A 12,076-nucleotide genomic window follows, 5' to 3' on the forward strand; every position below is an offset into this window, starting at 1 on the left:
CTGAGTTGTCTAAATCACAAGGAAAGTAGAGCTTTTAACAAGTTGTCTCATTTAATGAAGGAAATTGAATAAGTAAAATCTTGACCAGACAGTATACAAATATATACTAAAAATGTTCTTTCATTCCATAAAGTTCCCGCGCTCTACACATCCTTCTCAATTTTAGGAGGTTTGGTTTTGGTAATTCCTGTGGGGATAAAAAATACATAGTTTTGACTAAGTGTTACATGTGTTATCTTTTGCACAGACTGAGACAAACTTTGCTGTGGATATTGCAACTATCTGTGTGCCAAAAACAGGCAGTCTACAACAAAACACATTTTAAGCTTGTAGATAAGCTATTTTTGTTGAACTATCAGGCCTTAGTTTACTACTCCCTTTAGACTAGAGAGAGAATCAGAGTTACTGAGTGAGGTCTTTTCTGTGTGATGTACCTTTTGATCGTTGTCCAAGTGGAGGATGTCCACCAGGGGGACGATGGACGGGCGACCATGTGCACACTGGAAAGGCAACTGGCAGGAGGACAAGGATCCTATCAGGCTGCAACACTCTTCTTTACTCAGACTGTGGTTGAATTTGATAGCACCTGTTCCAATACGCAAGCATAGCAACTGGTTGTATCAATATATGGACTGTACACAAGATTGACACAGTGTAATTTCACTACATAAAAGATTCATTGAGTGCTAGTTTGTGGTCTTAAAACTGAAATGAGTTCACAATAGGTTCCCTCATCAGATTGAGATTCGGGGTTTTCAATTTTGTGATTAACATAAGCTTAAGAGAACATTTGGTTCTACAAAAGAAATTACATCCAGTAGCTAGGTGCATGTGTGTGTGTGTGTGGTTCAATAATCAAAAATTACGTATTGATTTGTGGAAATTTTGTTGAACAAAGGTAACATAAGCGCTACTTATTTTCTTAATGAATCCAAAACTGAATGCAAATTCACTAGCATCTCATGGTGGGAGTAACTTCCATTTAGCCTACAATAAGACATACCCGTAGTAGCACTCTATTGGAGGATAGCGAAGTATGTGAAACCTACCGTGGCATGCTAGAGAGGCGAGGACTTTCAGGACCGTGAGTGGCAGTGTTCCCCTCACTCTGCCAGTTGAGCGGAGAAACTAAGAGAAATAGGCCAAAGAATTACCCATATCTGATCGATAGACATTTCTCCTCACATTAAGTTAAGTAATTAAGAGTTAAGTGAGTAAAGAGAAATGACTCACCTCAGTCTGCTCTTGAAAATACTCCTAAAGGGAATTTGTAGAGTGAAAATTTAAAAGACAATACATTTGTTAGGCCAGCCGCCATATCATGATTGACTGATAAAACACCCTTTAGCCAGAGGCTTGTATGTGACTGACTTACCTCAACTATGGACTTGATGATGGACGGTCTCCCTCGTTTGAGTTCATTGCTCTCTTTCTCTATGAAACACAGTGGGACCTTCCCCACTAGCACCCGTGGACCCCCGTTCTCTGTAAAGTCCACCTCCAGGCCTAGCCTTCTCAAACATGACTGAAAAGACCTAGAAACACACAAACAATACATAACACAGAAGATTCATTCAGCACAGTGCACATCAGTGACATCTGCTGGTGAAATTGATAGATTTAGTGCACATAAGTTTGAATTTCTTTGTGAGAAAGTTGAATTTGTAATGTTTGAAATAATGTATGTGAGTTAGCAGGTCTGATTCTGTAGGCTAGGTTTCAATTTCTTTGCTCTTCAAAGAAAGCTTGGTTGATTGACCGACCAACAAGGAGTATCACATTTTTAGAAGTCTACAACTGCTCTCAGACTCATAGCACCCTGGCATTCAACGCCCCTGACCGATCAAATGGTTATAGCTTACAGATAGTTCAGTTAGAAACACCTGTGATCACGGTACGTATTTGGTGCCTTCAAGAGATTTCTTTTTAATATAAATTAATGGTTATGAATAGTTATTATGGGTGGTCAAGTTTACATATACGGTTTAATTTTCTTCGTTAGAGATTGTTACGTTTAGGCAAAATAATCAATAAGCTAAAGTAAATAGACATTTCTAGGAGACATTTCCTTGTGCAGCTGATCAGTTTGAGAGATTGATCAGCCTTTTGTGATGTCATACTGCTATATGTGTAAAAGCCCACAATAAGATATTATTGATAAGGTAATACATTTAATTTACATACAATAGGTATGTTTTCTAGAATAAAACCCCTATGATTAGTGCACAGCAATGACTAGGATATAAAAGCTAAAAGAAAGTCCCAAAAAATGTAATCAGTCTCAGATTTTACCATTACTTTACTACAGATATTATGAGTAGATTCTTCCCTCTCCTTTAAGCTATATTATATTTTCTATCATTGGCATGTTTGTCACAAACCTGAGCAGTCTCAGCTCCTCCGCTGTTACACTGATCTCTAATGGTGGCAGAATGTTTGACGAACACAGACGTTTCTCCCCCGGTGCCTCTGGGTCATCCTCATAGGAATCTACAGTAAACCACAGACAGTCAGATCTAATTTATTGTCACATCACATATTGACATGTGTAAAACAGTGGGTTTGTCGTTTTGACGACCAAGTTACGACTTGATACAGCTAGGACAACAGCAGCAGTGTGACTGTCCGGCGTTGTTGACATCAACAACCCATGGTCTGTGTTCTGCTTTTTTACCTGCGACTAGATTCTCAAGTCGAACCCTCTCGTGGGCCGCATGTTGATCCACCAACACCAGAAGATTTCCTAAAGTTCAATGGATATGAATTTTGAGCACATCTTTAAATGTACTGAACATAAAGTGTGGGCGAACAGTTGAAGATGCATTTTGAATAACAATAATAATAATAAACGTACCCTCACGTTCACCGTTTGTCGCAGGCCCTTGGTCTCTCGTATCGATTAGACAAGCAAGGAACTTCTGATCAACTTGATTAATAACCTACATGGCAATGGAACCATCATGGCAACAGACTTTAGTGTTTTTAACTGAGCCAGAGCTTTAAAAAGAGAAATGTACTAAATGTACTTGGAAGTTCAAACTTGCCTTCATTGAGTGCACCATAGCCTTAGAGAAGCGATATGGAAACAGGATGTTGTGAATTTTCACTGCCAATCCATCAGCTTGTTCACTTGATATATCAATACCAACCTAGAGAAACAATGACCCATGTTACATGTATTTAATGATTATGCCCATTGAAAAGCACCATCATTTAAATAAATTATGCAATAACATTGGAAAGACAAAAAGACAAAAGCAAGATTTCTTTTACCATAGGAGGTCGGACGAACACAGGATTATTCCATTCTGAGTACATTGAGGAAAGCGAGTTCACAGTCTGAGCATCATCCTCTGAGAAGACACAACATAAAAACATTACAAATACAAACATTCACATGTAAATATGTATTCACGTACTAGAGAGTGTGTGTGTGTGTGTGTGTGTGTGTGTGTGTGTGTGTGTGTGGCTGGCCCTAACAGTATACCATGTACTGTAATTCTGATCCAATACTCTTGCTAAGTGTACCTCTGTTGTCAGGCCCTGTACTAATCACTCTTTCTGCCCTGGATTTAGGAAGGAAGGGAAACACTAGATCCATCTGAAAAGGGTAACACCTGTATTCCATCCCTACAATGCAGGAAAGAGAGCAAGGACACACATGCACTTACTAACATTCACAGCAAAAAAAACTATATCCACTGTGTAGGTTCAGGTTGGCAATCATTCTTCTATAGCCATTTCCTGTTATCATCAAGTCTACTGTCTCTGTAAGCACAAACAAACTAGAAGCAAAGCATCACTTACCTGTTTTAGAGATGACACTGACCGCCATGTTGGTGATGTCTGATGTGCAGCGCACCTGCGTCTCTTCCGTCGATGGGTCCTCATATCGGCTGAGACCGGTCACTTTGTTAACATAGACTGTTTTCCCTACAGAATCATCATAATGATGCAGCCAGTCTCCCCATGCTGTGAGCTCTTCTTTCTCAGCCAACTGAGGACTTGCATCGCAGTTTGTGACACACTCAGACTTTGATGCCGTACCACAGGATTGTTCATTGTTGTTGCCATCTTGGATATTGTCGTCTGCATTCATGAAACAAACATCATTCACTGGTGTGCTTTGAGTGACACCGGTCTTCTGTCTCTGTTTAAATTGACAGAATTTTGATGCCAAGGATGCTCCACTGTCTCTCTTCTGATCCGTGATTGGCTTTAGCCTGGTCAACATAGAAAGAGACAGGGGGCTTTTTAACTCTCTCTGTTGTTCTTGTGTGTCTGTGATATGACTCTCCTGTTCCTCTTCCTGGCTGACTGGATTACTCTGGGGTTTCAAATGCAAATGGTCTGTCTGTGTCACGGCGGGATGAGTTATTAAGATACTGCAATTAGCCTCCTCAGAGGATGGTTTCCGTTCAGTTGACTTTCCATATATTCTTCTGAACTGATCCAGACTCAAACTGCAACTTGTTACACACTCAGCCTTCGATGCCATACCACAGACTTGATCATTGTTGTTGCCATCATGGATATTGTCATCTGCAATCCTGAAACAAACATTATTTTCAGATGTGGTACCTGCATTATGTTTGAGGGCACGTTGTTTGACATTGGTCTTTTGTTGTCGTTTTAAATTACAGAGTTTTGCTGCTAAGGATGCTCTACTTTGTCTCTTCCGATCTGAGATTGGATTTATCCTGGTGAACATAGAAAGAGACATGTGGCTTTTTGAGTCTCTCTGTTTTTCTTGTGTCTCTGTAATATCACTCTCCTGTACCTCTTCCTGGCTGACTGGAACACTCTGTGGATTCAAAGGGAAGTTGTCTGTCTGTGACACTCTGGCATGAGATAGTAAGCCACTGCATTTAGCCTCCTCAGAGGATGGTTTCAGTTCAGTAAACTTTCCATATATTCTTCTGAACTGGTCCAGAGACCCTGGGTCTTTAGATAAAGACAACCTTTGACCCAATGTAACCTTTGGCATCTTGGAGGTCATGCCAGGTGGAAGGTCCTCAAAAGCTTGTTGAGCTTGACTATGATTTGTGCCTTCTATAAGGGAGAATTTTCGTTTTGATGGGAAGGAATTTTCCATTCCTTCCAATGCTGAAATGTGCTGTTGAAATCGTGGTCTACTGTACTGGCCCTTGTCCCGAGCCTGCAGAATATCATGCACATATGGATCTGATAAACTGATCTTTTTGTGATCTACTGAAGTTTGTCCATGTCCATTTGTGTCCTGACAATGATGTCGAACTTGTGTGAAAGAGCTTGAATTGGGTTGAATTTCCTGTGTGACAATATTGTTCATTATCATCAGTCGGTCTTTATTTATTTTCTGCTGTTCACTTTGCTGTGCCCTGCTGACTGAACTAGGCATGCATTCAATACTCTGTGACTCTTCCCTCTTGTCATGGGAATTTGACATATCGATGTTAGTAATGTTATTGTCAGTTAGTGTGACTAAATCGTACTGCATCCCTTCTTGGCTAGTTTCATCTGATTTTGACGCACATTCCTTGTCTATATAACTATGATCTTGTTTCCTTTCCAGATCCCTCAACAGGATGCTTTCTGCTCCAAGCCTTTCTTCATCAACCTCTACTTTGGGCTCGATTTCACCATATGTCAGGCCGATGTTGTTTTCAAGAACAGAGACTTCCTGACATTTGCGATGAACAAGTACAGATGCTACTGTCCTCCGAATATTGCATTCCAATGGGGACTCTGCTAAAGTTGCTTGGATGCCTTGGTCACCATTGTCATGCTCCTCTTGTTCTGTGGCTGCTATCCCAAACAGTTTTGGAGCTGTATATTCCAAATCCTCTGGTGATAGCTCACTCACCAAGTTCTCTCTGCTGAGGAATATTTTCACTGCCTCTTCGATGCAGAGTGAAACACCATCCCAGTCTTTGAATTCAATGAGAGTTTTGGAAGGCTCAAGGCAAATGTCATACTCTGAGTAGGGGCATTTGATGTCGAGTACATACATACCACATTGCAAATCATGGCCTCTTGTGTGCTTAGGACTCCTGGTAGACGACTGCACATCTGGACTGTCATTCTTTTTAGTTGAACTCCTCACTTTGCGAAGAACAACATTCAGCAGTTTGTGGATCCGTGTTTTAAGGAGGAGCCTGCCATTTACATACAAGTACTGAACACTGTTGTTGTAATGGCCCTCTCTTCCTATGTAACCGCTCACTTCAAACTGTCCACGAGTGTAGCTGATTTCTCCAAGTCTCTGTGCTCGCCCTAAGCCGTGTATTTGAACAAACCTGTTATAGGTGTCTCTAGCTTTGGACAGCTGCACCACCATGGCGCCAGTGCAGTCATTCTTCAGTGTGAAGGAGACAGAAGGGTGCATGAGGGAGATGGCCTCCACGCGCTGCCTGATCCGCTCACCTTCCAGGACAGGGTCCATCCTCTTCCTTCTGACTGGCATGTTGTGGAAGAAGTTACAAATCACAGTGGTGGTCCCACAAGAGGGTCGAGTGGCGTCAGCCTCGAACACATCTAGCCCCTTGCCATCCTTGAAGACCTTCACGTGTGTTTTCACGGACCGTTTGGTCCGTGATGATATTTCAACAAGCGTGGCAAGGGAGGCTATACTGGCAACCGCCTCACCTCTGAATCCATAGAATCTGAGGTTATCCAGGTCTTCCACAGAAGAGCATTTGCTGGTGAAGTATCGGTTTCCAACCTGCTCCATATCCTCCAGGTCCATCCCAGAACCGTTGTCAATCACCTGGACTTTGAATGCCTCCAGGTCCATCCTCACGCCCACGCATGTCGCCCCTGCATCAATGCTGTTGAGAAGAAGCTCTTCAACGCATTGCTGAAGAGAGCAAATAGCGACTCCGGAACGAAGTTTCCCCTGTACCTCTTTAGACAGACGCTTAATCATTGTTCAGATCAGATGGAAGTAATGTCCTCGATCTCAGTCGAAAGGGTCCCTGCACTGTCTCCTTTTTCGTAACGTAACGTTACCCAACCGACAGAAATGTTTTGGTCGTCAGTGGTGTTGGACAGATCAAAATGGCAAAACATTTCGGTTGAGCTACTGCGGGTGACCACGTCCAAAGTAGTTGTATGATCATGTATTTTACTATTTTCTACAACGTTTAACGAACCATCCTGCATCAGTCCTGCATGCCCACGGTGCTCCAGTGTTTACCTTCCGTTCTAGGTTCTACTTCTACAGTTGAAAGACAAAAACAACTTGTTAGCTTAAGACGCTACAGTTAGCAAGCACTGCCACCTTCTGGCGTGGAGTGGTCAACGATGACACCAGTCAGCCATTTAATCTGAGTTCACATTTTTATTGATTTAAATTAAAAGGACATTGGTTGAATGTAAAAATAAAAAATAAAAAAGGAAACTACTTTCATCCTGGGGTCCTTATTTGGGGAATTATGTGTGAAAATAGTTAATCTAGTTTGGCTATTTTCACTATGAATGCTTTGTCATTGTAAATTTGCTCATAATGTGAAAGTTGTCCTCTGCATTTGCATGTCCTATTCTAACTGTAATGAGCAGTGGCTACTTTATTTGTACACTGCCGCTGGGGAGCATTTATGGGTTAAGTGTCTTCCTCACCGATACTTTGACACACAGACTTTGTATTGAGTTGTGCTTGAAATGTACTGTAATTCTGCAAACTGTTAATAAATATTTCAATCAAAATCAATCAATCAATCAAAGACTGTGCAGGCCCTGCTGGATCAAACCCGTTACTTCGTTTCCTTTGTTACTTATGTGGGCATGTAGAGCCCTTTGAGACTAACATACCGGTAGTCTCAACTAATTAAGAACTAATAAAGTTCTATTCTTTAACATTAAGAACTAATACAACTTATATTCTTTAAAAATGCCTATTATGCCTCCAAAGGCCTTTTATGCCTGTATGTAAATTTAAAGCACTTAAAATATATTAATGTTTTTTCTCAGTGGAGTACGAGACCCAAAATCCAGTATACGTATACAAAATAAATAAAATGCTACCATATTTTGGGATTTTTTTTCTCCAATTCCTATTTTTGAACCATTCTGAATGTTTGACATAATCGTAGACAAATGCAAGTATTAGGGAAAGGCTACAAGATTAAAACTAATAACTTTGTCATGTCTATAAAAAAAAACCTAATATAATAAAAAAGGCTACAAGATTAAGGTGTTTGGAGCACAGGATCAACCTGCTGTGACATACGGTGACAGCATCATGCTGGACAGCCAGCCTGTGTCTGCTGTCTCTTTGTTGCTACGGCAATGTACATTTTGGACAGAAAAGACATTTTGCTAGAAGGACAATAAAGTCAGTAAGGTAAAGAATGTTCACCATTCAGCTGGACAATGATCCCAAGGTCAAAGCAAAGCTCAGTCAAAGTCCTAAACTCTATCCTATTAGGACATTCTGCACATGTTCACCTCAGAATAGGGACGGTAGGATTACTATAGCACTGGTTACCAAACACTGTGTCGAGACCTATTTCTGTGTCGCAGACACATTTTTATGGGTTGGTTAAGTAAATATACATTTATTTTTGTTTCCCTCAAGATTTTCTAAAGGAACATTGTACAAAAAAAGTAAAATTAGTAACTTCATCCTGGGGTGGGGGATCCAGAGGTGTTCCAAGGCCAGTGAGTCGATGTGATCCCTCCATCTGTGCCTTGGTCTGACCGGGGGTCTCCTCCCGAGAGGCATCCTAACCAGATGCCCAAAGTCCCGAACCACCTAAGCCTGCTCCTTTCCAGGCGAAGAATCAGCGACTCTACTCCAAGTCGCTCTCGTGTGACTGAACTTCTCACCTTCTCTAAGGGAGATGTCAGCCACCCGTCAAAGAAAACTCAATTCGGAAACCAAACTAGTGAAAATAGCAGATCTAGGCTACAAGCTCACAATGTGTCGCATCATGACGTGTTGTGAGCTTGTAGATCTTCTATTTTCACCGCTATTTATTAACCAGTCCTAGCATCCCGATTCCCGGGGCAAACATTCACAGAAAATAGTAGATATTAGCTATACAAGTTCACGTCACAAGGCGAGTTTGCCTTGTAGATTGGCTATTTTTGACAAAGAGATTTGATGTAGATGGAAAAAACGAGCTGACCAAGTATAGAGCCCAAAAATTATGCATTTATTGATGTATTATTGCATTTAATTATATTTATCCCCCCCCCCCCTTTCATTTTGGCTATTAGCCTATATTTAGGCTACTATAAGAACCATAACAGTCAGCAAATGTGATACAGTACATTCCATTCAATAAAAAATAATAAATAAAAATAAATAATACATCTAGCGAACTATTTTAAAGGTTGAATGATCAAGAGCTTGAATTTTCTTTTCATTCTTGAACTCTGCCTTTGTGATTTTTGAGCTTGGGCTCCCAGTGGATTTCAGCCATTCCTGCATCTGTTTCACCTTACAGCTTGGGCCTTGCATCTGCCCTTGAACGGTTCCCTCGTCCGTATTTTGCACCCAGCCAACCAAGCCTAGTTTTTTCGCTTCTGCCTAAAAAAATCAAACAAACTGAATTAGACATAAAGATCATGACAGATGGACTTTTTTCTGCTGAATTATGTGTGTGTGTGTGTGTGTGTGTGTGTGTGTGTGTGTGTGTGTGTGTGTGTGTGTGTGTGTGTGTGTGTGAGAGAGAGAGAGCGAGAGAGAGAGAGAGAGAGAGAGAGAGAGAGAGAGAGCAACAGAGAGAGAGATAAGATAACTCACATGTGTGAATTTTCGGAAGAAGACCCCTTGCACTCTACCAAATATTTCATAATCTACTGAAATTAGGTCTTCCTCACAGGACATAATGGACCTAAAAAAAAGAACAACACAAAAACATGAATGATGTGTTTTTGCTGCTGGTGATGTTATAATAATAGTGAGTGACAGTGTTATAAAAACTAATATCTGACCTAACAACCATGCACTGCACACAGCAGGCTTAGCCCTAGAATCAATGGCTGTGACATACATCACATGTGTCATTGGAATACATACATGAAATGTATGTCATTGTAATATCACAGCCATAATATAGGGCTAAACACAGGCTATGCTATGCAGTTTACATTAGCCATTAGCCGCCCCCTATATCAAATGACTCGAGTATAGATCACTTGCACTTCAAAAACATCCCGAGCTAAAGAAAAATGACTTTGTATTAATTCATGAAACGATTATATTTCGCTACATAAAACAAATCCTTACCTAAATGTGATGAGTAAGAACAGAGTAGTAAACTGTGTAATGATGACCATCCAGATTTTTCTGTCACTCTGACACTTCTGTTTGAAACATACGGGACTCTGCTACCGGAAGTGATACGTAGTCCAATCAGAAGACGGCTTTAAAACGCCTTGTCTCTAGCTTTACAGTCTATGGTCTCTAGGCAACGAACGTCAACAACACAGGTTGCAGACGCAGTTCATAAGCAAGCAAGATATATTTGTTATTCGGCACATTGCAATTAACAAAAGAAAGTTTTGGTATTTTCTTCCTAATGAAAAACATTGGATTTCGTTTAACAGTGGACATGCAAGCTGAATTGTACAACTGAGAACAAGTGTCAGAGGGAGAGCTCAGAGCTGTAAGTAGATGAGAGACACTGCAATTGAATGGCTATTGCTAGCTACAAACTACCTACTTGAATATCTGTGACACAATTGTGAATGTATCTATAAGTTGACATAACTAACAACATTAATCAATTACAGCAAGCCATGTCACGTTATATAACGATATGTTATACTTTAGCTATTGAAAAATAGCAGATCTACAAGCTCATATTGCAGCACCAAGTGCCACGCTATGAGTTTGTAGATCTGCTATTTTTGAAAAATTATATAAATGTGGCGTAAATCTTGGAATATATATTCAGAGCGAACATTTTTAACCTCGAACCCCATTTTCAGATGGGGTCGGCGGCTAATTACATACTTTTTTGGGGTCCTTGACATGAAATATTGAGCACCACTGATATAGAAACATAGGTATTTCAGATTTAGAAAACATTTTTAAATTTCGACGTCAGGTCTTTAAGTGGGTTAAAACGTATTTTCTTTTGTAATAGGAGTGTTCCTGGAAAAACTCCAGCAGTCCCCAGAGTCCAAATAGGGCTCAAGTATCTCCTGCCAATCCATGGAGCACCAGGGCAGCTTCATCTCGGATAACAGACACCAAGAGATGATGGGAAGTAAAAAATGGCAGCAACAGCAAACAGATGAGAGGTCTGATCAGTCACATTCTAGTCGTCAAAGGCAGCACAACTCTGTAAGACAAGTTTCCACAGAGGTACCAGTTCATAAAGCACACAGAGTAGACATGCCATTTCCAGTGAAGCCTGTTTACCACAGAAGAACTCTCTGCCTCGGAACACAAGGCTCACTCAATCCACATCAATTAGTAAAACCCTCTCCACAGCCAAGAGGTAACAATGAGTACAGTGGCAAAACCTGCAACAAAAAGCCCTTGGAATGTCCTTTATTGTCCCAACAAGGAGAGCTTCTTTCAAATTACAGAGATGTCCCTATATCCCAGCAGCCAAAAAGAGACTTGCACAGGTTGTCTACTGAAGAAGAAATACTTAACACAAAGGTTATGATGTACGAGAAGCTATGCCGAATTGGGGGTAAATTGAGAGAAAATGTCCAAAGGGAGAGAGCTGCCTCAGGTGAGGATATAATGAGTCAGAGGCACAACAGCGGACAACGAGAGCAGGACAAGGGAAGGCAGAAAGTAACGATGGCACCTCCTGCTGAAAGAAGGAGTAGAGAATCAGTCAGAGGCACAGAGATGTCCAGATATGAAAAGACACCAGAGATGTCCAGATATGAAAAGACACCAGAGGACTTGAGACGGCAGGGAAAGAAGGAGCAAGTGGAAAGGAACGGAGATAGGAATAAGAGTGTGCGTGAAGAAGAGTGGAACAGACGAGGAGGCAGAACAGAAGAGAGGGTTACTGTGAAGAAGCAACAGCCAACAAGAGACAGGAGAGCTGAGGAGGAGGTCACTGGGGGACATCAACAACAGCAGGACGGAGAACCGGACAGAAGAAGGGAAACAAAGCGC

The 12,076-nt window shown here is 41.1% G+C and overlaps 1 protein-coding gene across 2 annotated transcripts; it reads right to left on the reverse strand.

Moving 5' to 3' along the window:
- Positions 1-59: 59 nt before the first annotated feature.
- On the reverse strand, positions 60-7,140 carry mlh3 (mutL homolog 3 (E. coli)). Of its 2 annotated transcripts, XM_080784706.1 has the most exons (12): positions 3,808-7,140; positions 3,529-3,630; positions 3,274-3,353; positions 3,045-3,149; positions 2,855-2,939; positions 2,675-2,743; positions 2,382-2,490; positions 1,376-1,535; positions 1,234-1,257; positions 1,050-1,128; positions 435-586; positions 60-187 (listed from the first exon to the last, which is right to left on the reverse strand). In XM_080784706.1, exons 1-12 carry the CDS (start codon positions 6,905-6,907, stop codon positions 107-109), a joined length of 4,146 nt encoding a protein of 1,381 aa, XP_080640832.1. In that variant the 5' UTR covers positions 6,908-7,140; the 3' UTR covers positions 60-106. The 2 variants fall into 2 exon arrangements, with proteins under 2 accessions (XP_080640832.1, XP_080640833.1); XM_080784707.1 differs by lacking the exon at positions 3,529-3,630.
- Between the last annotated feature and the right edge of the window lie 4,936 nt (positions 7,141-12,076).

Source organism: Protomyctophum bolini (genome assembly GCF_963924005.1).
Source record: "Protomyctophum bolini genome assembly, chromosome: 15".
Taxonomy (NCBI): domain Eukaryota; kingdom Metazoa; phylum Chordata; class Actinopteri; order Myctophiformes; family Myctophidae; genus Protomyctophum; species Protomyctophum bolini.